The sequence below is a fragment of the Dendropsophus ebraccatus genome, chromosome 5, assembly GCF_027789765.1.
Source record: "Dendropsophus ebraccatus isolate aDenEbr1 chromosome 5, aDenEbr1.pat, whole genome shotgun sequence".
Classification (NCBI taxonomy): domain Eukaryota; kingdom Metazoa; phylum Chordata; class Amphibia; order Anura; family Hylidae; genus Dendropsophus; species Dendropsophus ebraccatus.
Window position 1 is genome coordinate 75,186,531 of NC_091458.1, and position 27,177 is coordinate 75,213,707.

Consider the following 27,177-nt stretch of genomic DNA (forward strand, 5'->3'; position numbering starts at 1 on the left):
AATGTGTATGACAGGAGAAACGGTTATTGATGGCTTTGCTCTTTCAAAACCTTTATGTAAATCCTTGAATCAATTCTTTAGACAGTTCAATTGGCAGGCAGCAAAAGAAATAAACTGCTAGCAATCAGCGGGAATGCATAGGGACATGGAAGAGGAGTGACTGGCATTGGCAGGTCGAAATCCAGTAAAATGTCCTTCAGCTAATATCCACTTACCATTCACATTCACAGTACCCAGCTTTGACACTTGTAATTGACTTTAATATGTGTTTGCCTGTTTTCTACCACGAAGGGTTATTGCTGCCAAAAAAGCCCCATCTGTTTTTTATGCACTTCTGTAGCTTGTCACCTTTATGAACTGTACATTGAAATATAATAGACCCTTTCTGCAAATAATGGCAGTATGGACCAATATTTCCATGGGTACTTTCTCACTGGCGGAAAGGGCACAACACAGACATGTAACCCAGCTTCAGACCATCTATTACTGTGGGATCCTATAGAATAGAATCCCTGTGGGGCTGAGTAAGCCATAATAACTGTGTCAAACAGTTTCAGCAGCTCTTCTATGTATTTTCTACAATTGATAACTTTTTTTTATGCCCCACATCACATTCTTTGTCCCCAGTAGCCAAAATCTGCATTTCTTTCTTGTGATTGTATGTGTTGACATAAGTGTCATAGCTGTGTATTTATTAGGCAGGCTGTCAGTCTGAAGTCTTCATACCTTACTTTATAATAGATTTCTTGGTGCTTGGTCCATTGGAAAATGCTTTTTTATCGTTAGTGGATTGTGCCATCTGGCTGCAGCTTCACAGCCGCTGCGCCACTTCGACCCCGGGCCCCCCCCCCCCCACACACACACACACACATCGCCACTGTAGGCCCCCTGCCCTCTGTGGGGGTCGTCATTATTTTGGCCCCGCCCCCTTGTCTGCCATTGGAATGGGCCAACCTACAGGGGGTTGTGGCCTAAACCTCTAGGCTGGCCCATTCCAATGGTCGCCCCTGCATGGGGGAGGAGTCTTAAAGCTGTCATAAGCAATGAAGGCTTTTGTAGAAATTAAATACATTTCAGTAAGTCTGTTCAATACTTCTTCCCTGTGTCATTTGCCCTTCGCCAGCCAATGGAATTGGCCGGCTGTGATGATTTCATGGAGGGTAGGGCGAAATTTAGGCTTTACAACTGTGTAGAAAAGTCCTCATACAGAAAGGGGATGACTGTATCACTTATTTTTGGTATAACGTTTGCTTGTTCTTTTTCAAATCAGCAGTTTGATTTTACCCAGACTACTATATTTAGAGTTGGTGATGGGTTTTTCTCTTACATTTGCAAACAAATATTTATATACAGCAGGTGAAATAAGTATTGAACATGTCACCAGTTTTCATGTCACAGACTTACTGAAATGTATTTTATATGTATTTAACCCCTTAGTGACAGCGTGCTGCCTTTTCACGGCGGCGACTAATGGGCTTTATTCCGATGCGTACGTCTTTTAACAAAATGCATGACAGCGGCATCTAACTGGTCCCGGTGGGTCCCAGTCGGCACCGCAGGTCCACCTATGCGATCGTGATGTCCCGCGGCGCCGTCCAGTGTCCCGATGTCTCCATGGTGATGCCAGGGTCCTAATGAAGGCCCCCGGGGTCACCATGGAGATGCCTCATGCTGACAGGGGTGGCTGTGGCTATTGCCTGTCAGCATGATGCCTATTACAATACACTGCAGTAAATTAGCTACTGCAGTGTATTGTATGAGAGATCAAAGTATTTACACTAGTGTACAGTAATGTACACTAGTGTAAAAGTAAAGAAATGTGCACCAAACACAACACAGCCCCCCCAGCCCCCTCCAATAATAAAAATGCATTACATTCCCTATACCCAATAAAACATTACATAAAACAGATCAAAAACACAAACCCTATACATATTTGGTATCGTTACGTCCTTAACAACCCAATCTATAAAACTATATCAATAATTATACCGCACGACACGTTGTAAGAATAAAATAAAATAAAACAGTACCAGAATAGCTGCATTTTCTCAATCTGCATTAGAAAATACGTCATAAAAGAGATCAAAAAGTCATATATGTACATATAAAACTTGGTATTAATAGAAACTACAGATCTTCCTGCAAAAAATAAGCCCAAAACCAGCTCTGTCGCGCAAAAGGTAAGAATGCTATGGATCTTGCAATTTGGCGACAGTTTTTGTAGGTTTTTGCTAGGAAGATAGTATCTATTGCGCCAAAGTGGTAATAGTTAAAAAAAAAAAACCTATACAAATGTGGTATCGCCATAACCGTAGTGACCCAGAGAATACATGTATTATGTTGTTAGTGACCGCCGATACGGATTTTTACGGCGATCACTAATGGGCTCTATTCTGCTGCCATCAGCTCTTTATGGTGATGGTGCAGAATAGTGCATCGGCGCTGGTAAGACCCGCAGCCCCCTCCTCTCAGCTATGAGAGGTCGCTGAGGGGTTGGGGCAGAATGTGGGCTCAGTCCCGGCCAGTCCCCTCACCGGTGGTCACCGTTATTAACAGTATAACAACGGCCACCGGTAACGGGCCACCCCAGATTGCCCTTCGCCACTCTAGATTGCCCGTTACCACCCCAGATAGCCAGTAAACACACCCAGATTGTCCGTTGCCACCCCAGATAGCCAGTAAACACCCCCAGATTGCCCGTAACCACCCCATAGAGCCAGTAAACACCCCAAGATTGCCCGTAACCACCCCAGATTGCCCATAACCACACCAGAATGCCTGTCGCCACCTCAGATAGCCAGTAAACACCCCGTGATTGTCCATTACCACCCCAGATAACCAGTAAACACCCACATATTGCCTGTAACTAAAATGACACTCCTTCTCTTCTGAGCCTGGCTGTGTGCCCATACAGGGGTTTATGCCCACATATTTTGTACCGTTGTACTCAGGAGAACCTGTGTTACAAATGTTGGGGTGCTTTTTCTCCCCTGTTCCTCGTGAAATTCAGAAATTTCAAACTAAACTAACAAATTATTGGAAAAATTCATATTTTTTTTTTCATTTTTACTGTCTAATTTTGAATACTTTCCTCTAATACCTGTGGGGTCAAAATGCTCACCTTACCCCAGGATGAATTCTTTAAGGGATGTACTTTCCAAAATGGGATGACTTTTGGCAGCGTTCTATTCTGCAGACATTACAGGGGCACTGCAAACGCATCTGGCGCTCAGAAACTTCTGCAGAAAAATTGCCACTGAAAATGCTAATTGGCGCTCCGTTACTCTTGAGCCCCGCTGTGTGCCCATACTGTGGTTTATGCCCACATATGGGGTACCGTTCTACTCAGGAGAACCTGTGTTACATATATTGGGATGCGTTTTCTCCCCTGTTCCTCGTGAAATTGAGAAATTTCAAACTAAATAAACAAATGCTCATTATACCCCTAGATTAATTCTTTAATGTGTCTAGTTTCCAAATGGAGTCACTTATGGGGGTGTCCAGTATACAAGCCTCCTAAATGAACGTAAAAAAAAGAACTGGTCCCTACAAAAAAAAATCAGTTGGAAATTTCATGAAAATATGTCTCTTTTAACTTGATAAAGAGGTACTACACCTCGAAACGCGTTGTTTCTGAGACAATAAATCATCTCTTCAATATACCTGTTTGAACTAAAGTACCGTTCAGCGCTGAACAAGGTCCTTTTACTCTAGCCCGGCATAACTCTGAGGCTGTGACACATCCATATTGATAATGTGACTTAGTAACTAATTTATGTCATACGACTTTCTTTTTTTAGAAACAAAGAATTTCAAAGTCCATAAAGTGCAAATTTTTCATGATATTTTGATGTTTTTCACAAAAAAAACACACAAGACAGTGACTAAATTTTGCCACTAACATAAAGTACCATATGTGACGAAAAAGCTTTCTCAGAATCGCTAGCATACGTTAAGGCATCACTGAGCTATAAGCGCATAAAGTGAGACAGGTCAGATTTTGAAAAATGAGGGGTTAATTTCTACAAAAGCCTTCATTGCTCATGATAGCTTTAGAATCTTCCTGTATGGAGAAACCAATGGCATACATTACTCAGGTATGATCTTGGTCCATTCTTCCACACCAAGCACTGTTAGAATAGAGAAGAAATCAGGAGATACCTTTTAAAGGCTAACTGAGTATATTTGATTGTATACTTATATATATATATGTATATCTATATATATATCTATATATATATATATATATATCTATATATATATATATAGAGAGAGAGAGAGATAAATCCAAGATTGGAACAGCGGATTCCCCTCAAGGTGCACAGTCTTCTTCAGGTAAGCCCACACCTGATACTCAAATAGCAGAAAAAAATGGTATGGAGACAGCATCCATCCGGTGAAATTTTTACCAACGTTTCGGCTCCAATACTCCTGAGCCTTCTTGAGAAAGGCTCAGGGGTATTGGAGCCGAAGCGTCGGTATTTTTATATGCAATGGCTTAAAATAAAGTAAAAAAATTTTTTCACCGGATGGATGCTGTCTCCATACCATTTTTTTCTGATATGTGTGTATATATATATATATATATATCTCCCCACCATGCCACAATATATATATATAGCACTGACTGGACTGAAGTTTCCTATGTGCCAACCGTCTCAGACCCAGGAGATGGCGATCCCAGCGAGTGAGTACCCCCCAGACAGCAGAATATGTGATATTACAAGTTGTTGTACAGTAATGGAGAGGATCGGAAGCACAAGGGCGGACAGAGACTGCAGGGAGCATGAAGGAATGAGCAGGGCAAATGTGGGCACATACATGCAGCACTCTCTGCCCGGGGAGAGAGGGGTTACAGCTATGGAGAGATTACCGCCACAGTCCTGTCCCCTGATGCAAGCCCCAGCCTGAAGTGGATCTGCTATGATTTGGAAGGTGACGGTGTGAAGGAGACATCCTGGGTCAGAGTACAGAGCTTTAGACTCTGCTATGCAGACCATGACCCTCCCCCACTCGCCCTCCCACCCAGTACAGGGAGCTCTTAAACCAAAGCGATGCTCTTAAACCAAGTCACAATTTTGAAAATCTGTGAGCTCTTAAACCAAGGTACCACTGTATTCTCTGTATTCTCTTCTCTATTCTACTGATTTCTTTGGCTAACACATTACAACAATACTCTACACAAACACTGTTGAAATCCTGAAGGTTTGGTGCGCTCCTCCTATGAAATATGAGCTCTAGTTCCGTCCATAGATTTTCTGTCTGGTTCAGGTCAGGTGATTGGCTGGGCCATTGTGGCAGATTTTTTTTTTCTTTTTCTGTAACCAATTGACAGCTTCCCTGACTGTGTGTTTGGGATCATTGTCATGTTAAATATGCCCATTCTCATTTATCTTCATCATCCTAGTAAATGGCAGCAGTTTTTTGTTAAGAATGTCAGAGTACATTTTTCCATTCATTCTTCCTTCAGTTATATGAACTTTTGTCAGTGTTTCAATCTCTAAACTTCACTGTTTGTATGGTGTTTCTGGGGTGATATGCAACAATTCTATCTATCATTCTCTCTGTCTATTGTGGCATCCAAAGAGTTTAATTTTGGTCTGACTAGATGATTCTCCCAATATTTCACTGGCTTGTCTAAATGTTGTTGAGGAAACTTTAAATGTGCTGCAACATGCTTTCTGTTCAGCAATAAAGTTTGTCAGGGTGTGCATACAGGCCATAGAAATTGAGTGTATTACTTACTGTTTTCTTTGAAACAGTTTTACCTGCTGGTGGCCCTTTTCTCATGGACAACTCTTCTCATCACTCTTTTCAATCCTTTGTCTTAAATCTTGCAGAAAGCACCTGGTTGTGGATGGTTTATGGTGAAATGATGATCTTTTTACTTTCCTCATTATGGCCCCAGATGTGTTCACTAGAACCTTCAGTAGTTTAGAAATTATTTGTAACCAATGCCATCAGTATGTTTTACAACAATTAGGCTATGGTCACACTATGTACAGTATATTTTCGTAAAACTACGGTCGTTGTTGCCGATTGCAACAACAGCAGTGAATAATACGAATATATACGTTACATTACCGTCTATGGAATCCCACCTGGAGTGTATACACATAGTATACACTCTGTTCGGGATTACTAGCGGCGCCGAGAGAAACTGACATGTCAGTTTTCTGCAGCCGCTATTCATTGAATAGCGGCTGCAGAAAACCCTTTCAGTGCACACTATGGAGCGAGCTTCTCCGGCCACACGCTCCATAGTGTGCAGTGGGGATTTCTAAAGTGTGCAGTGGGGAGCGCTAAAGATTATGCAGTACCGGCCAAGATGATCTTTTCTGAGACCGGCCGTTCCGTGACCTGGCCGGGTCACGGAGAGCCCGGTCTCTTACAGCGTATGAAGGTTACAGCCTAAGGTTGCAGAGGTCTTGAGAGACCTTTCACTGGTTTTACCCATCATGAGATGTTGCTTGTGTGGCACCTTGGGAATAAGACACCTTTTTATAGTCTATGATGTGAACCAGGATGGTCATTACTTTCCATGAATTTCGGACTCCTCGTCTTCACGTGTTCCAATACTTTTTTCCCTGTGTCATTTTACATTTTTCACATAATTTATGGATTGATTTATTTCTTTGCCTGTGCGGATTGAATGAGTTTTAACTGACACCTGGTAAGAATTTCACGTCAATAGCCTCTTTAGAAATATATTTACTTAGCAAATTGTTGGCATGTTCAACTGCTGTTGAATCCAGAATCCAGAAGTCTGACAAATACCTATAGATATCAATGCTTGCATGCTGTAGATTCAGCCATGGTTTAAACACAGGTCAGCCCCATTTAAAGTGACTGTACCACCAGGTCCAGGCTGAAGCACTGGAGGCGGGCCGACCCACCCCCAGTGGGAAGAAACCCCAGCCCCTCCATGACGTGACTCAATTAGAATCAATGGAACCCTAGCATAGAGGGGCTAGGGTTTCCTCCCACTAAGGGTAGGTCGGCCCGCCTCCAGTGCTTCAGCCTTGGCCTGGTGGTACAGTCACTTTAACAAGGGACATGTCACCTCCATTTTTTCCTGCAATGTGGATTTAAAATCTACTATAGAAAGAAATTGTTGGCATAGTGCACAGTGTGAACTACAGTACAAATTTCAAACATGGGAAGTGGATTCCACATGGTTTTTAGTCAGTGTCTTGAGAAAAAAAAAACACTATGTAAACTTAAGCTTAAAACACACATTGTGTGTGTGCAGCTCGTCATATACTGTCCATGTGCAGGCTTGATATCACAGACTGAACACTCATCTGTAACGGGACTCTCTGCATCATAATTCATTATAATGCAGTGAACTCCCACATGGTCAGACCACTACATTACTAAACTGACAAAGTGTTCAGTCCGTGAGCTGTAGCCAGCACATAGGCTGTAAATCATGGGCTGCACATGCTTGTGCATTTTATGCCTTATGCTGGGTTCACACTGCATTTTTGCAGGCCATTTTTTTCATCCCTTTTTTTAAGCATATTCAAAAATGTGGTAGACCATGTTTTTGTGTAGGCTAAGAAAAAATGCATTTTGATCAGTCTTTTCATCTGTTTTTTTATGATGGAAACCAATGGAAAAATGGATGCACACAAATATACATCTGTTTTTTCATCCTTTTTTGCATAAAATGGATAAAAAAAAAAATATAAAAATTGGACTGCAAGGATGCAGTGTGAACCTGGCCTTACTCTTTCCCACATTGTATTAAGAAAAAATGTTTACATTTACAATCTTTAATTTAATGTGAAAATGTGTACCTTTTACAGACAGCAAACCACAAACTCAACCTCAAAGCCAAGGACAACACAGAGTTCCGAATTTAGAGCAGAATGGAGTGAAGGATTACAATCAATCTCGTCAGTTTTCTCGGAATGATACTAGAGGTCCAAGGAATGAAAAGCCGCCTCGTTTCCAGAAGGAAGTACATGCATCTAGACAGTTTGAAGGAAATGGACCCCCTAGAAGTCGAGGTCCAGAAAAACACTGTTCAGAGCCATGGATGGAAGACAGGAGTAAGTGTGATAGAGGATATCAAAGGAACGAAAGATTAAAAGATTTTTCACAATCTTCTTCCTGTTACCAAAATGATGGTACTTTTAAAAAAAGAGAGAATACTATGCAATGTAGGACCATAAAAGGTCCCACCCTCACTGAAACAAGAGAGGACACCAGCATTCAGAATAATAATACAGAGGCTGCTCAGCAAAAGCGTGGTAAAAGAGAAGACCAAAGACACAATTCAGAATTCTATATTGATAGGAGACCTAGGACAAGTAACAGTGAAACATTCACTAGTTTACCAAACGAGAAAACTTTTAGTGCCAATATGGAATCAACTAACTATCATGGAACCCTAGTAAAAGATGGTGCTAATGATTTACCAAACGGAGAACTTGAACAAAAGGGGCGAAGAATTGGCCCTATAAAACCAATAGGATCAAATCTAAACTCTGCGCAAGAGGATAGAAGTAAGATGGTGTTATACACTAATAATTCTAAAAAGAGATCTGGTCCAATAAAATCTGAGAGAATTTTGGAAAACGTCTACACTGCTTTTAGCTGGAGACCTGGGGATGAATGTTTAGCTCTTTACTGGGAAGATAATAAGGTATGACATTCAAACATATGCATATATGACTTGTTTATTTACAGTGGGATTTAGATTATTCAGGATTATAGCAATCGCCTGACTTCTTCTTTAACCCCCTTCACATCAGCCATACGGCTATATACGTTCCTGCTTGCTGATGCCCTGTGCAAGCAGGAACGTATACATATACGTCCCTGACAGTGAAGGGGTTTTAATTTGTGCAGGACAGTTTCAATGCAATCGGCCCTACACACATTACTGTCCCCAGACCTGGGTATAATGACAGGCAGGCGCGGTCATGCAACTGCCTGCTGTTACCCCTTAAACACTGCAATGAATAGTGATGAACACTGACAGATGGGAGTAAATCGCTTACCTCTGTCCTGCCGGAGCTTCGATCTGTCCATAGAGTCTGCTTCTCAGGCAGACTCTATGCACAGAACAACGATTAAACTGGTCAATGCTATACTGTGCTATCGCATAGCATTAATCGTTATATGCAATCTATTTGCATATTTAACTGTGGGGAAAAAAGTGTTGATTGCTGATAAATTATGTATCAGAAAGAAATTAATAAAAAGCGATCAAAAATTTTCTTCTACACCAATATGATACCAATAGAACTAGAGATCATGTCGTAAAAATGACCCCCCCCCAACCAGCCCTGGGAGCGGGGGGAACTGTATGAATTTGTGCTGCGCTGTAGTGAAGCAGCTGAACTGCTGCTTCATTAGAGTTCGGCGCATATGCATATGGTTCCCCTCGCTCCCAGCATCATGTGAGAGATGCTGTCCGTGCCGGGACACTGTACAGGCATTCTACGTCTGTGTTTATTGTGGCCGAAAGATAACATATTTATTATGATTTATGTAAGTCAGAAGTTTTTGCACCCCTTTAGGTAAGTCCAACTTTGTCCTATGTCATGCAGACTGACACTGATCTCTTCTGTGTGTGAGAGCTGACAGAGAGAAAAGGATACTTTCCACCCCGTCTGTCTTTGTAACGCCAGAGGCATTATGGGAAGTGCAGGCAGACAATACATGCATGTCACTACAACTAAAGCCTGTGCTGCACTGTATACAAAAAATATGGCCTTTTTTTAAGGTCGTTTAAATTTTATTTGCAAAAATCAATATTACAGGCGATTTTAAGAAACTTTGTAATTTGGTTTTTAGCCGAAAAATGCATTTTCAGCATGAAAAAGCAGTCTCCCCCCTGTCTTCATGGTTCTCTTATGGAGAGCGGAGGGGTTTAGGGAAATGAGGCACCAAAACAGGACAACAAAGAGTTAATTTACAGCTACATCAATGGGCTATCTCCTCTGAAGTCAGCACTGACCTCTTTGACCTCTAAATACCGGCTTTCACACAGCTCCAACTGTGTAATCCTTTGTTCTCTGCTGGCGACTAATCTCCCTCCTCCCCTCTCCTTAGGTTACACAGGGCGCGATTGATGTAAAATAGTCGCGATTTCCTGATAATGAGCCGTGAATGAGAGAGAGGGGGGGAGGGGCCTGGGGAATGTCTCTTTGAATGGAGATAATGGCATATTTGCCTAATAAACCCAATTACAAAATTTCTTAAAATCGCCTGGACTATTGATTTCTGCAAAAAAAAAAAAAAAAAGACTGTGACACTTTAAGTTTAAGATGGGGGAGGGACTTATTATAGCTGCTTCTAGCATAGACTGACAAAAGCACTGAATTTACTACAAGCAGATGTAAAATGTAGTGTAAATCTACACCTGCTTGGAGCTTATGTATATTACTCAGGATGCTAACAAGAAGAGATTGTAGAATGCCAGCAACCACTTTAAAAAATGTGTATGTAGAACCTCTCAGCGCATCACCTTACACAACTGAGTTACTTTATCGTGTGTACCTACATTTGCATTTGGGAACACCAGAGAAAACGAGAGAAAATGCATTAAACACACCTTGCAAAATACGTATGTTTTTTTTAGCAGCAGGCAAACCTGATTTAGCAGCAGTCCTTCTTTATTATAACTAATCTGACCAGCCAGGTAATCATGACAAGCTTAGACAGATAATTTAGGTTCTAATTATGTAGACAAAGAAACGCAGCAAAAATGCAAATGTGGGAACACAGCCTTGTTCACACTACAGTAATCCTGTCCGTAATTGCGACAACTGTAACAGACAGGACTCTGTCCCCATCCGCATTTGCACAGAGCCATTGATTGAAATGGGCGGATCTGTATTATGGCCTGAAAGTGTTTTTTTGTGACACTGTTCATGGCCCCTTTACAGATCCATAGCAACTACGGTTGTGTAAAATGGTCAGTTCAAATCAACAAGTACTATATTCTCTGAAGTTATGGATCTGTAACTGCGGACAGTGTAATACCGTTGTGTCAAAGGGGCCCAATAGTTTTTTGCAGTTGGCAATAGCAAGTTACTGAAAAAACCTAATGGTTCCCGTTTTTTTTTTTTTTTTTTTTTTAAGACTGGGTGTATTTATATCTGCAGTTTGACTCTGTTACCGTAATATGGTGTCCCTCCAATGTTCTCTCCAATGTTTTGTCACTAAGCCGGAGGGAAATGTCGATGGGCTGCTGGATATATGTGAATGGGGCCTAATAAGTTATTGGTGCAACAATACTATTAAAGGGGTTGGCCACTTTATAATAAAATAGGTCAGTACAAAGTAATAGTAAGTGTTCTCACTGTATATACTGACAGCAGCTCCCTGTGTACCTCATAGAGCTAAAATCAGACTCCCCATCACCAGGCTGGGCTGCCCTGCTCTGTTTTGTTTCAGTCCATAAAATGGCCGACATGGAGGAGCATGTAACCATGCCCTGCCCCCTGTGTCCTCCATAGACATATACAGGCTCAGTGGTGGACACTGGGGGGCGGGGCCTGGTCACATGCTCCTCCATGTCAGCCATCTTATGGACCAAAACACCACAGAGCAGGGCAGCCCAGCCTGGAGGAGGGGAGGCTGATATTAGCTCTATGAGGTACACAGGGACCTGATGTCAGTATATACGGTGAGTACACTTACTAATACTGTACACTGAGCAATTTTACTATAAAGTGGCCAGCCCGTTTAAAGAGAATGTGTCATCAGAAAATGACGACTTCTGAAAAAATTTTGGTGACATTTTTCCTTATTTTCCATTTTTCTATCTAGATTAAAAATGAATCCTGAAATTTTGCACTTTTCATTGCTGAGACTTCCTGTACTGATAAGAGGAGGCTGCAGTAAAGTCATCTGTACAGCATTACAGTGACATGTGACGCCAGTAGATAGAGGAGACAATATCAGCTCCATAGGTCACAGAGTATACTCAGTAATGTTTAACATTCATCTCAAGGGGACAGTATCTGTCTTCTGTTGTGTATATCCATAAGTCTTGCTGAAAAACATGTCGCTGAATGCTGTTAAAAACAGCCCAGGCAAGATGACATCCCCCATAACAAATAATAAAAATAGAAACAGATTAAAATAGAAGAACACATTTTTTTGAATCTGACTCTAATCTGTAAAAGAAATTTCAAATGGTAAATTCTCATTAAAGTTAGATGAGTCTCCAGTAATGCTACATAGCATAGGCCTTATATCTGCACTGCAGATACCTTGTTTTAAAAATAGATAAATAAATTCTCCTGTATACATTGCTCTCCCCCATGAAAGTGATGGACACCACAGTGAAACCCAGTGGACTCCATTGCAAATCAGTAGAGTCTGTTAGACACTGCTGGTTGTTCATCATGTAATGTATCTGTGATAGCATTGAGGTTTTCATTGTAAGTAAAGGGCACAATGCAAATGTGTAGAGTTTTGGAGAAACACTGAACTCTCATACAGTTGAAAACCACTGTGCAAAGAAGAGAGGTTTAAATTTATGATCATGGGGTATAGGTGGCAATTTGTTTCTTGGCCACCTGTGTTACAGCAGTTAGTCTATGGGGCAGTGCCAAGAGGAGAAGCTGCTCTGCTACCTTTTTTGTATGCCATATTAGCTTTTATAATAGGAGGTTTACATAACTGTTTAAAACATTAAAGCACATATCATCATAAATGACCATTGGATAAAGATTAGACATAAGTGAGCTATTTCCAGAAGTTTGGTTTGGCTGGTTTATTGAACTTCAAACCTTTAAGAATCTGAACTTCATCAATAGCCCTAAAACATGTGTATAAGCCTAAGAGCCCTAAAAGCCCTATATAACACTGTCAGGTCACCCAGCAGTCAGGGCTGTGGAGTCAGAGTCTGAGCTAGTTTTGGCTGGACTTGGAGACGTAAAAAATGTACTGACTCCAGCTTTAAGAAAATCTTTTAACATTTTATAATTGAGTTTTCATATGATTTTTTTATAAATGTTCCTTCCTTAAGGACCTTTTTTTATTAAAACCAGAAAAACTTTTTTTTCCACATACGTTTAGTTAGAAAAGGTGAAGCATTTCCTCCATATATTAGTAATAAAGCACTGGCCCTACTAGATAAGGGTGATCGGGGAGAAGTTGGCGGTCACTATCTGTCAGCTTGTTTCTGAGCTGGAAGAGTCCATTGTGTTGGGGGGGAGATCTGTGCTGTTCTCTTCCTGGATGCTGGATGATTGTATATTAGCAACAGTGTAATATGAAGATATCCTGTGTAATATAGAGAAGGAGGAGGAGAAGCCATATGTAGTGTAGCAGTAAACTGTGTCCTCAACGTGGTGTTTCCTCTCTGGGAAAAGAGTGTGTCTTTCTTCAGCGTGCTATGGCCGCCTTTGTGTTTGAGATAGAGGCAGAAATTAAAGGGGTATTCTGGGCAACAGTGAAAAATTGAGGACGGACAGGGGGTGTTGGGGTCATAATAAAGAAGCTCTATTTACCTGTCCCTGTGCCCCTGCAGTGCAGCGTCATAGCTCTTAGTTCTCCGCCTGGATCTTGATCCTGTGAAGTCATGGCTCTGCTTAGAAATGCTCGCTCAGCCAATCAGTGAGTGAGGCGGGGCAAAGCTGCAGTCACCAATTTGCTGAGCGGGTAGTTCCTATGAGGCAGTAAGAAGAACCACTGGCTTTTTCAAAGCCATCAAGAAAATCATCCCATTTTGGGGAGTAGCAACAGAATTGGCATCCTAGAAGGTGGAAGAAGAAAGGGAATGCTTGAAGACTGGGTAATTTTTATGTAATTTGTTGCCCATGGAAAGCAATCACAGCCCAGCTTTTAAATATTCCTGAGACCTGGTAAAATGAAAGCAAAGCTGTGATTGTTTGCTATTGGCAGCAAAGAACATTTCTGTTGTATGACTGCTTGATAAATATCCACCACTATGTACAGAAGTGACACAGAGCCCTCTATGTAATGCTTCTTCAAAACTATTTGTGTAGCAGAAAAAGAAAGAAAATGACATACCTAAAGGTGATGTCCACGCATAGAAAGACATGTCTGTTTTCATCAAGAAACAGCACCTCTCCTGTCCTCAGTTTGGATGTGATTTTGCAGTTCAGTTTCATTGAAGTGAATGGAGCTGAATTGCAATAATACACATAACCTGAGGACAGGGTGGTGTGGTGTTATAACTGTTTGTAAGGTGGAAAGTCTTTTTCATTGTTTATACATTCATGTTCATCTAAATGTATAAATTGTCTGTTTACAGTATTACAGAGCTGAAATAGAAGCCCTGCACTCTTCTGGAACCACAGCAGTGGTAAAATTCAGCGACTATGGGAACTATGAAGAAGTACTATTAGAAAACATCAAGCCAATTCAGGCGGAGGCATGGGTAAGTGTGGGCTGTGATGTGTGGAATTGTGGAACTTAAATATGTTATAGTGTGCAGGAATATGCCCTGGTGACTAGGAGGAATGGTAGTACCCAGTTCTCAGTTTATCCTTTGGAATGACAAATTGTCACAACTCAGTCCTACCTAAGCATGCCACAGTGTTGTTTAATGTACAGTGCAAGTATTTACTATACTAGACAGGTCTGGAGCACCAAGAGGGTCTTTTTAAAATTGTATTCATATACACTCACCGGCCACTTTATTAGGTACACCTGTCCAACTGCACGTTACCACTTAATTTCTAATCAGTCAATCACATGGCAGCAACTCAGTGCATTTAGGCATGTAGACATGGTCAAGACAATCTCCTGCAGTTCAAACCGAGCATCAGTATGGGGAAGAAAGGTGATTTGAGTGCCTTTGAACGTGGCATGGTTGTTGGTACCAGAAGGGCTGGTCTGAGTATTTCAGAAACTGCTGATCTACTGGGATTTTCACACACAACCATCTCTAGGGTTTACAGAGAATGGTCCGAAAAAGAAAAAACATCCAGTGAGCGGCAGTTCTGTGGGCGGAAATGCCTTGTTGATGCCAGAGGTCAGAGGAGAATGGGCAGACTGGTTCGAGCTGATAGAAAGGCAACAGTGACTCAAATAGCCAACCGTTACAACCAAGGTAGGCAGAAGAGCATCTCTGAACGCACAGTACATCCAACTTTGAGGCAGATGGGCTACAGCAGCAGAAGACCACCCGTTACTAGCATGGTGTTCCTAATAAAGTGGCCGGTGAGTGTACATATCCAGCTCAGTCCATTAATAGATAACATGGCTGTTACACACAACCAGTCAGTTGTACAGTTAGCATCATGAGAAGTAACCACAAGTAAGGACAATCTCATAACTATTTGTACACCAGGAAAAAGTCACTTGAAAGCTGGGTGCTATCTTTTTGCATTAAAGGGGTTGGCCACTTTATAGTAAAATTGTACAGTACAGTATTAGTAATTGTACTTGCTGCACTTACTGACAGCAGCTCCCTGTGTGTATCCCATGCGATAAAAATCAGACTCCACTCCTCCAGGCTGTGCTGTCCTGTTCTGTGGTGATTCTGTCCATGAGATAGCCCCACCCTCTGTGTCCTTCATAGGCATACACAGGCTCAGTGATGGACACAGAGGGCGGGGAATTGTCACATACTCCTCTATGCTCAGTGATCTTGTGGACAAAATCCCCACAGAGTAGGGCAGCACAGCCTAAAGGAGAGGAGTCTGATTTTAGCTCTGGGAGCTTCTGTCAGTAAGTGCTGTGAGTACAGTTACGTATATACTACATTAAGTTATTTTACTATATAGTGGCCAAACCTTTTAACAAAAAAGTCTAAAATAAAAGTTATATTTTATTAGTGCACACCTTCCTTTCCACCTCGTCCAATATTATGGCATACTGTGATACAAGGTGGTGGATATCTAGGTATGTTACGCATGTTGCCTCAACACATCTGATCTGCAGTAAGAGGACACTGGTAGCCGGGACCCAGGGCTTGCTTTTCCATTCTGCCATTTTTTATTTATTTATTTATTTATTACCAAAGTAGTTCTCAAGAGGTAAAAGGTAAATGAGATACACTGTTGTGGTTGACCTTTTCCTACTACACATCCGGAACAAAAAAAAAAAATTGTGAAAGATTGGCTAACACCACAGACTCTATTCTGTATTCTATATGAAAGTTGACGTGACAGACATCCTTCAGCATAGAGCAATGCATAATTATTCTTTGATCTATTTTGTCTTTTTTCTGGCTTTTGAACTGAAATGTTTTCAGCGTCCTTGTATTACAGAAGACTGAGAATAAGTAGTAAAGCATTAATAAAGTGACCGCTTCCTGTTGATTTTGTTGTATGAACAGTGATTTGCTTTATTTTTCATTTACTTAACCAAACATTAGCCGCTGTGATCAATATTAATTTGTGTTATGGTGTAATCTTTGGAATGTAAGCTGAAAAATCAATGCCCCTAATTTATGTAGTACACATCCCCACGCTTGCTATAATTCACCTAGCAGACATTTCTTATTAGGCTAGGTACATCTTGTGTTTTTCGTACCTCTGCCAAATTATCCCACAGGCGCTATAGCAGTATTGTTACTTCACTTCAACTTGTTTGCCCCCACTCTTACTGGCCTAATTGCCATTAATCACTTTAAGAAAGATTTTGAGTTCTTGGCTGATTCCATATTCATACAGTAAGTTTACTTTGCCATTTGTATGCAATATTAGATTGCACATATCTAGCATGCGTATTTCAGTCCATTTGTTTAAAAAAAAAAAAAAAAAAAAAAGGCTATTTGTAGGCAAGAAATTTCTGCAGCCGAGAAACATAATGCCTTAGCCAGAAGAAGGGTTCATGCATCTGCAACTTTTTGTAAAGGTTTTGTGTTTGAAGTTACTTTCTATTCATGTTGTAGGTTTCTACAAAGCTGGCTTGTTCTAGTGGCTACCACTTTAATGCAGCCGCTTTAATGCTTATTGCTGCTTGTCCTTGCACCATCATAATGTAAGAAGCTGGAGTGCAAGTTACTGCAGCAGTTCATATGTACAGTATGCTGCATCTTTCTCCTTACAGTATGGCAAAGCAAGGGAGAGATGCAATAGACATTAAAGGATAAGTCCTGTGAAAATTTTTAAGTATTGTATTGCCCCCAACACATTACGTGCTTTTTTTCCCCTTCACTTACTACTGCATCAAGGCCTTACTTTCTGGATAAAATGGGATGTCACGACCCGGGTTGGTTTGTGACATCGCCATTTTATCCAGGAAGTGAAGCCTTGATGCAGCTGATTGCCAGGAGTATCAAGAGCCACCCCCCTTTGATGTAATATTGATTACCTATTCTCAGTATAGGCCATGATTTTTATACAGCTACTTACCACCTTTATTGTAAATAGTGATTGTTTATGATATGTGACATGTCTGAGACTTGAGGTGCATTATAAGGGTGGTAAGGGCCTCATTTGTCTTTGTGAGAGAAGACGGATTCTATTTGTGGGCTGAATCATTGCTCTGTAACAGAGTGTGGACAGTAGATTAGTTTAGTCAAACTTATGGGCTCTCAGTAGAAGGCTTCTTGTATTGTATTAAGACATAATCCAGAAGAGATGCATTACAATTGCTTATGGGAACTGCTAGTATCTTTGGTACTGCATAGCCATTTCATCTCCTTTTGTTGAGAGTTGCTACAGGTTCATAAATGTATCACAAAGTTTTTAGTTGATCATCCAGCTTAGTCCTGCCCATATTGCTTGAGCACACATACAATTTTTGTTTAGTTTTTTATTGCTTGGTATATGATATCTGTTTAGTTTAACAGCTATGTGCAGGACCAGTATTGCAGCTTACACATTAGAAGTTACCTTCTAGAGCTGCACATGTTAACTAATAGATGGATCAAGTGAAGGTTTACCAATTGTGGCAGACACAGAACTGTTATTTCAGAAACAGGTATTCTTAGGAGTCATTGATGCCAATAGAAAGTAATGTAATGGGTGATGTATGGGGCCACATATAACTGCACAGTAAATATAGGAGGTGTTTGTATCTAAAACACAAGTGCAGCTTTAGAGTAGATCTATAGATGATGGAGTTTTTCACCTCAGAACATAAACCCATATTACACAAAATAGCTTTGTTCAAGTGTCCCCCCCCCCCCCCTTCCCCTACACTCAAAAAAAATATATATGCAAAGTCAACTATATTTGGTTCTTGATAGGATAGAATATTGTTTTTTATGTACATTCACATTTAGATATTACCAAAAGTAAGTCTAGCATTAATTTGTATTTCTGGCAGTCTAATAATATTTTCTAATACTTAATTTCGATGGAAAAGGGGATTTTGCTAGTCAAATGCATCTTTCAGTATTATCCCCTTTATTCTTCCATAATTATATTTTCGCAGTGTTCTTTGGAAGCTTCTTACTTAGTACAAATAGCCCACCAAGCCTAATTCTTCTGTTCTAGAACACCTACTTATTTCCCGTCAGTGGTGCCCAATCTACGCTTAAAGTTTCAAGCCAAAGCTCAAATTAAACATAATGGTTATATAGTAACAAAAACAGTATTCACTCTGATAGAATATGGCTACAAAATAAAATAAGTAAAGGCAAGTGCCACATAAAGCTAAATAATCGCCTTATTATCTCCCTGGAAATCCAACATTTAGCTGTACAATGTTTCTCAATGCTAATTTTGCAGTATCTGAGTGCTATTATTTATCAAAAACACTGTATACAAAGACCACTGATCTCTCAGCCTCACATGGACAAATACATCAACAGGCTATTATCTCCGGTATTAATACTTGAAAGTAACAGAAGACTTTTAAAGTGTGAAATGTAATTTACCAACTCTCAAGTTCTGAAAGTATATTTCTATTCATTTGGAAAGTAAGGAGAATTATTCACTGTTAGAAATGTCACTTGAAGGGACTGACCCCACTTTTTAACCTTTTTCTTTTATGGTACTTGTTTAATAATTTTTGTGTGATAGCCTGTTATTTATTAGTGTAGCACTTTGTAATCTCACGCTCTCTAAACCCATCATCCTGAGTTGTCCTTTGCTTTCTTCTCCTAGAATTAATTATTTCATCTGAAGAGATTCAGTGAAATGTAATGTAGGAATAAGTATGTTTGCAATATCTTTCAGGAGTTTGTTAGACGGATGAGCTGCATGAAGCTCTTTATTCAGAAGCATTTGTAGATGTGTCTGATCAGCAGGGTGCAGCAGATTGGTCAGTCATGGAGACTCCTGTAAAATTAGAATGGAAGTGAAGTTGAAAGTCAACTACTCCCCATTGAGCAGTAACTTGTAATAGCTGTTTGCTAAATTGCATATATCTATTATCATTGTATGGCTGCAACGACACAGGGGCAGCAGTTCTTTCCATAATAAAAGTATCCTCATCACTACTGTTCGTGGACCATTGACTATAATTGTTTGCTCTATGGTTTGGCTGTTTAGGTCCTCCAACCGAATAGAAACCTTTGTCAGGCCATTAGTGTCTAGCAGCAATTATCACTAAAGTTGGTATATAATGGAAAAATGGAAAAAAAAAAAAAAAAAGTTCGTATTGGCATACAGGTTGGTAAATACTAGAGGTGAGCGAACCGGGTTCGGGTTTGAGTCCATTCGAACCCGAACTTTCGGCATTTGATTAGCGGTGGCTGCTGAACTTTGATAAAGCCCTAAGGCTATGTGGAAAACATGGATATAGTAATTGGCTGTATCTATGTTTTCCAGACAACCTTAGAGCTTTATCCCAGTTCAGCAGCCCCAGCTAATTAAATGCCGAACAATCAGGTTCGGATGGACTTGAACCCGAACCTGGTTCGCTCTTCTCTAGTAAATACACAATCTAATTGTGTATTACCTTTAAATGTCTTGTATGTATTCAGAGATTCCTGTAATCCAGCATTGATATCTGATATTCTCTACCATTCAAACATTAAAGGGGATCTGTAGGCAGTGTTTTTCTTTTCATTCAAAGGAGACACTTCTTATATATCTGGCCATGCCTCCAAAATATTGAAAAATAATTCCAAATGTTTAATGCCTCTAAGCTCCCCCTACTATTCCTATTGCAGAAATTAGCCTTATTTTCCAATTTGCATACAGTTTTGATTTTGAATTGCATCTGGCAGATTCCAATCACTTTTTAGAAACAAGTCCCGAAATGTCAACACCCACACAATTTGACATTGTTATTTTGGCTACTGTTTTGCCTACGAAGGTGGAGGTGTTCTTTCTACTGGATGATGTTAGTTCATATATAGTGCATGATATTTTGAGAAAGTAACATCCCACATTCTTGTTCTGATCTGTGGGTGAAAGACGTCAGTCTGGATGTCCCTTGGTAAATTGTAGGTTGCACAATTAAAGGTCGACAGGTGTGTTGCTTGTTAATAAGTTTAAAGGAACACTTGGGTCAAAACTAATGGCAAAGGGACTGAAATATTGCCAAAAGAGTTTTCATATATCCTACACCCGCTTTTTTTTTTTCCCGAAATAGTTTTAGTTAAAAATGTTATCTATCTTATGTAGTGATCCCCCAGTCTTACTATGATGTAACCGCCCCAAAAATGTTTCCACATTTACTCAGAGTTGTAAACAAATTAAAATATAGAACGCATATCTGTACACCATTTTCAGAAGTGCTATTTATGAATATTTTAAAATGTAGAAATTTTGTGCCCAGAAGCAGAAACGAATGTATCTACTGTCAAGTGTGATACATAAACATAAGTTACAGGAACAAAGACAAATCTTTATTATATTCACTTAAATAATTTTCTGATGAATTGTGGTCTAAATAACCTTGTGAGATTTCATTGTATCATTCAGGCATTCGTTCCATTTCATCCTTTTTACAATGGAAATTCATTTGAATTAATGTATAGCTAAGAGGATCTAAGAAAAATTGATTTAAATGTATTAAAAGTGTTTGCTTCCTATAGTCTTCTACATAAAGCATCTAGAAATGGCAGGAGACTGGAATGGAAGGGTAATTACACTGCTGTAACTAATGAGAAGTAAATTACTAAAACACAAAATCTGTGGCTACATACACAATAGTAACTATCCTACTTGACATTAAATGGTAATTTAAAGCTGCAGATAACAATATATGAACAATGGGGACTGGAGGCTGTTTTACCTGTATAATTAAGACTAGAAAATAATCCATATCTGTCTTCATAAGAGTATGGAGATTTAGGATAATCTTCTGTAGACTGGGCCAAATGCTAAGCAGAATCTTAAAGGGGTAGTCCACCCAAAAATTTTTTCTTTCAAATCAACTGGTGCCATAAAGTGCCAGAGATTTGTAATTCACTTCTATTAAAAAATCTTAAGTCTTCAAGTACTTATCAGCTGCTGTGTGTCCAGCAGGAAGTGGTGTTTTCTTTCCTGTCTGACCCAGTGCTCTTTGTTGCCTCCTCTGTCCATGTCAGGAACTGTCCAAAGTAGCAGCAAATCCCCATAGAAAACCTCCCCTGCTCTCCAGACTGGAAATAATACAACTTCCTGTTGGGCATACAGCAGCTGATAAGTACTGGAAGACTTAAGATTTTTTAATAGAAGTGAATTACAAATCTCTGGCACTTTATGGCACCAGTTGATTTGAAAGAAATTTTTTTTGGGTGGACTACCCCTTTAAGTAATGAATTATTACAATTGGATATTCAGGCAGATATGATATTGCTGGTTGTGGTTTATACGATTTAGGCCTCATTCACACGTTCAGCAGTTTTTCGGGACCGTATATAATTGTAATCCACAATCCATAAAATATTTATATATAAAATAGGAAGGTTTTTTTTTTTTTTTGCATGTTATGGACGTTTCTTCTGTAACAATTATGGATCCTCAAAGATTACGGACGCTCCTATAGATTTATATGGATGAATCTTTTACAGTATGGATTACAGATCCATAAAACTAGACAGCATGAATAGCCCAATGGAAAGCAATGCGCTCCATAATTACAGATAAATGTACAGAACGTGTGAATAAGGCCTTAAGGCCCTATTCCACCAACAGATCTGTCGACAGATTATCTGCCAAAGATTTGAAGCCAAACCCAGGAACAGACTGTAATCAGAGAACAGGTCATAAAGGAAAGACTGGATTTATCTTCTTTTCAAATCCACTCCTGGGTTTGGCTTCAAATCTTTGGCAGATAATCTGTCGTAAGATCTTTTGGTGGAATAGGGCCTTTATTCTTGCAATGTCTTAAAGGAAACTGGTCATCACTTTTATGCTGTCTGAACCACAAATCTTTGCAGTGGCCTTTGGGGGCTACCCCAATAACTCATGGTTCAGGCACCATAAAAGTCTTTCACCCCATTGAAATGTTTATAAATGTATGTGGAGAGATTGCACTTCCAAATAGGTTCATGCAGCTTACGTAACACTATTGCTGCAGCTAATTGCTGCCAGCAAGCGCTACACCGCACTGAGCATCTACAGAGTGAGTTGCCTGTGCCACCTTAAAGTTTACACCCACCTCCTTTCCCGTTTAGCTTACACTGGACATCTTTTTGCTGAAGTAATCACATCTACAGTCTGGAATACGGGATGGGGGTAGGGACATGCATACAAGGTAGACTACCAGCCCTCTGCCACCCACATCAGCCTTCTCATTTAACCCTTTTTAGACCCTCCTAGCTTTGTATGATAAAGCTGCCGTCTTTGTACCCATGTCAGCATTTTAGCTTATCTGCTAACGTACTGCCCCCACCAGAAATGGGCTCAGCATAGATTCTGTACTGTCTATGCTGAGCAGCTATTTCTGGTGGAAGTGGAACATCAGCAAATGTTGCTGAAATGCTGACATTGCCAGAGAGTAGGTGGTCCAGGATCCAGCAGCTGCAGTGCAGTGAGATAGGTAGTACTGTCATCAGCAGAGTATGCCTTGGATTACAAGCATAATTCATTCCAGGGCCGCGCTTGTAATCCAAATCACTCTTAAACCAGAGCTGTGCAGGAGGACAGTGACAGAAACTTTTCTATACAGCTATTTCTATATGGCTGAATGTAAGTGCAGGCACGTTATAGCAGCAGTGTGTATAGCTGAATGTAAGTGTAGGCACATTATAGCAGCAATGTGTATAGCTGAGTGCAAGTGCAGGGATATTATAGCAGGAATGGACAGGATGGGAAACACAAGGGCTGACAGAGACTGCAGGGAGCATGAAGGAATGGGCAAGGAAGATGTGGGCACATATATGCAGCACACTCTGTTCGGGGAGAGAGGGGTTACGGCTATGGAGAGATTACCTCCACAGTCCTGTCCCCTGATGCAAGCCCCAGCCTGAAGTGGATCTGCTATGATTTGGAAGGTGAGGGAGACGTCCTGCGACAGAGTATAGTGCTGTATACCACACTATGCAGACCATGCCACTCCCCTCCAACCCAGTACGGGGAGCTCTTAAACCAAAGCAATGCTCTCAAACCAAGTTACAATTTTGAAAAACTATAACCTCTTCTTGCAAAACTCTCTCAATCCAAGTTACTCTTAAACCAAGGTGTCATTGTATATGCAAGTTCTGCAGCATTCCTCAATGCAAAACGAGAAGGTGCAATGCGATCTACCAAGTGTAAAGATAAGCAAGAAACTGCAACTCTAAATTAAATTGAAAAACTGCAACTCAAAATTAAATTGAAAAAAGTGCGGTGTTTATTCCACCCAAGATTAGGGTGAAGTAGACACCACACTTTTTTTTATAATGCTGATATATACACACACACACACCAGCAATGATCAGCTATAGTCAAGTATTGGTCAAGTTTTCAGGGAGTAAACTCTGAAACTGAAATCAATAGTTTGTATGTAATGCACATATTTGTGGCAACCCAGAGCGTGGGAGACTTTCTTTCTTTATAGCTATTATTTGCAGTGGCTAATAGATCATTGCAGAAGTGGGGCCTCCAGCTATTTATTTGTAATTCCCTAAATAGGGTATTATGAAATGGGTTTAGTTTATCAGACAATCCCCGTAAAGAGATGAGATTGTGACTATTGCGTTCAGTGTGATAGAATTGGCTGGCGGATGTTCTGTTACTATGTGTAATAAGACAACGTATTTTGTGGAATGTTTTGTTACCAGTTTCTACTGTGCAGTACTAAATATATGATCCAAGTTTAGTTGTTCTTGATTAGGGTTACATTTGTGGAGATGATCACAAAGTTTTAATTAATACACTTATGTAATTATATTTTGCATTATGTGTACGCATTACTAAAAGTAGGCCCTTATATTTAGCTTTTGCAATAAAAAAAATTGTATCATTGTATTTCACTTTCGCAAAGCTTATTAGGAAAAAAAAATAGCTTAATGCAGTAGGAAATAAAATATAAATTGCTATGCACAGTTATATAGTTAAGTTTAAGCTTATTTGTTGTTTCACAAGACTTCCCCTGAAAATAGGAACTAGTAGGGGTTTTACTGAGTTGCTTAATATAAGGCCTTCCCCAGAAGTAAGACCTAGCAAAGTTTTTGTTTGGAAGCATGCCCACCAAACAGAACCCCAGGGCATGCAGCTGTGATTGTTTTTATCCCGCCGCCATTGTTCCCCACCTTCACCATCCACTGCAGAGAAGCCGCCATCCCCTTGGTCACCTATTGCCAGATGTAGAGCGACATACAGTGTTGTGTTATCCTGTCACCTGCCACCGGTGAGCTCCCCCTGGTGGCCGTAAGCTGCCAATACTGTACGGTCTGTCTCTGCTGTGCATAAGAATTCTTAATGGAAAAATAAGACATGTCCTGAAAATAAGACCTTGCCCAAATTACACAGAGATGTTATACAGAGGTCAGGGATGCGTCCTGGGTACCACCCACAGCAGTGCCTAGGAGGTACTCTGTCTCACTTATTCATCTTCTTTTATTTAGAAGGAACCTGTCATTGTTTTCATGCTGCCTGAGTAACCAGTCATCAGAGAAGCCCACCAGCCTTCATTGATAGATAACTCCTTGTTTGGATATAGGTAGAAAAATTCCAGTTTAAGCCAGCTGCACAAGGAGAAGCCACTGGGGACTCTCCTGATGACTAGTGTCTCAGGAAGTATGAATGTGATGAAATGTGTTCCCTTTAATCCTATTTTGTCTCATGATACAATTAAATCCAATCAGAGTGTCTGCTGTATGTATCCCAGGAGGAAAATATCTTTTTCCTTCCCAATATCATAAATCTGATTGTAAAACCACAAACTTGAGCAGGAACCTTGGTCTTCTACCTCATCTGCCATATTAGGAAAAGATCATTATAAAATGGTTATCCAGGATTAGAAAAACACAGCTGGTTTCTAACAGAGCACCACCCTTGACCCAGATTGTGTGTCGCATTGAAGAGCATAGTGCTAAGTTGTAACACCAGGGCAGTTGTGGTGCTGTTTTTGGATGAAAGCAACCATTTTTTTTTTTATTTATTTATTTATTTTGGGGGGGGGGGGTTAACCTTTTTAATGCAGACTTCCTTGGTTAAGGCCTGTCTCCTTATTTGTTTGCCAGTTGTAAATGTGAGAGATCAGTAGAAGAATTAACCCATGGCATTTTTGACACTGTTTTATATATGTGAAACATGTTTTAAAAATATCTTTTAGGGTGCCTTCACACACAATGTATCTGCAGCCGATTTCTTGCTGCAAAATCCGCTGCGGATACTTGCCCATTCACTTCAAGGGGCTAACATACTTGCAGCGAGATTTTCATCCCACCACAAGTATATCAAACTTGCACTGATTGGCTGCCCGCCGGGAGGCCCTATAAGCAAGAAGCGGGGACCTGGTACAGTATCTTCCCGGGCCGTGGGGGGCACTTAGTTTGACATACTTGCAGCGGGATGACATTCCTGCTGTTAGTATGTCAGCCCATTGAAGTGAATGGGCAAGTATCCGCCGAGGATTTCGCTGCGAATTGGCAGTGAGAAATCCGCTGTGGATACATTGTGTGTGAAGGCACCCTTAAGCAGAAGAATGAGTCAGAATTCCACGAATTTATAAAGATGTGCATATTAAATATCCCATGTCATCATTAGAAACCACTGTGACAGGTATACCGTGAAGCATGTCTTCCGCTTCTGCCCTTCTTCAGGTTCAGTATTGTTAACTGTTGGACATACAAGCAAATTTGCCATTCTTCCTGCCCAGTAGTTTGCTATACCAGTCTGATAAAGGTTCAAGCCTGAAATGTTGCTGCACTATATGACAAGCACAATGAGTTCTTGTAATGACATTGAGTAATTAGTATACTAATCTTTGCAAATCCACTAAATACAGAGTGCTAATTCATGGTTTTAAGTTGGTTAGAGTGGCCGTACACATAGCAGTAAGGTGCAATGCAGCTTAACTGCACACAATTTTACAGCAGTTTTTCAGTGTCGTTTTTGAGTGTGGCTTATTTCCAGTCCCATCTGTTGCTGAGGCTTCTGGGGGAAACTGGCAGGAGACAATGTGTGATGATGCTTCCGGGTGGCACTGGGAGTATGCTGATATGTCATCTCCTGGCGCAGCTTGGGCAGGAAGGCTTGGGATGATGTGTCAGAGCCTCTAGCCTACTCTCTGCTGTGTTCTATGGACAACTATGCAGACTGTTATATGTGTCCACATTGACTGTAGTATTACACTGCCTGACCTGGATATGTCTTTGTTCATATATTATGCTATTGTACTTTGAAATCAATCAAGCAAAAAAAATTGCTTCCTTTTTGTAGGCATTATTATTAAGATATCTATATATCTCACATAAACGCACATTTCCATATGTACATATCAGTAAATAAAGCACATCAGGCATTAAAGTGGTTATCCACCACTACAAAAACATGGCCACTTTCCCCCTACTGTTGTCTCCAGATTGGGTGGGGTTTTTAAACTCAGTTCCATTGAAGTAAATGGAGCTTAATTGCAAACTGCACCTGAACTGGAGACAACAGTAGGGGGAAAATTGGCCATGTTTTTGTAGCGCTGGATAACCCCTTTAACATAGCTTTAAAAGCATGAGTTCTGCAGTAGATAGCAGGGCAGCATAGAATACATGGTTGTACTGGGCAGCTTAGTGGTTGCACTGTATGTTTAGGTAATCCAATGTCAGGCATTCTGATGCTGACAAACACTAGATAATTGAAATGAAATACTAAAGAGTAGATTTGGGATATTGTTCATTTATTCTATTTTGTAACCTTGGCAACATCAAATAGGCACTCTCATTTCAATGAAGTCTGGATAAATAAATGGGATAACCTTTGT

General features: G+C 40.4%; 1 protein-coding gene across 1 annotated transcript in view; it reads left to right on the forward strand.

Moving 5' to 3' along the window:
- TDRD3 (tudor domain containing 3) overlaps positions 1–27,177 on the forward strand; it is a 231,149-nt gene that overhangs the window by 196,724 nt on the left and 7,248 nt on the right. The window contains exons 11-12 of the mRNA XM_069972316.1: positions 7,815–8,656; positions 14,252–14,377. Of these exons, the coding sequence (XP_069828417.1) occupies positions 7,815–8,656; positions 14,252–14,377 (968 nt within the window). The remainder of the gene's footprint in view (positions 1–7,814; positions 8,657–14,251; positions 14,378–27,177) is intronic.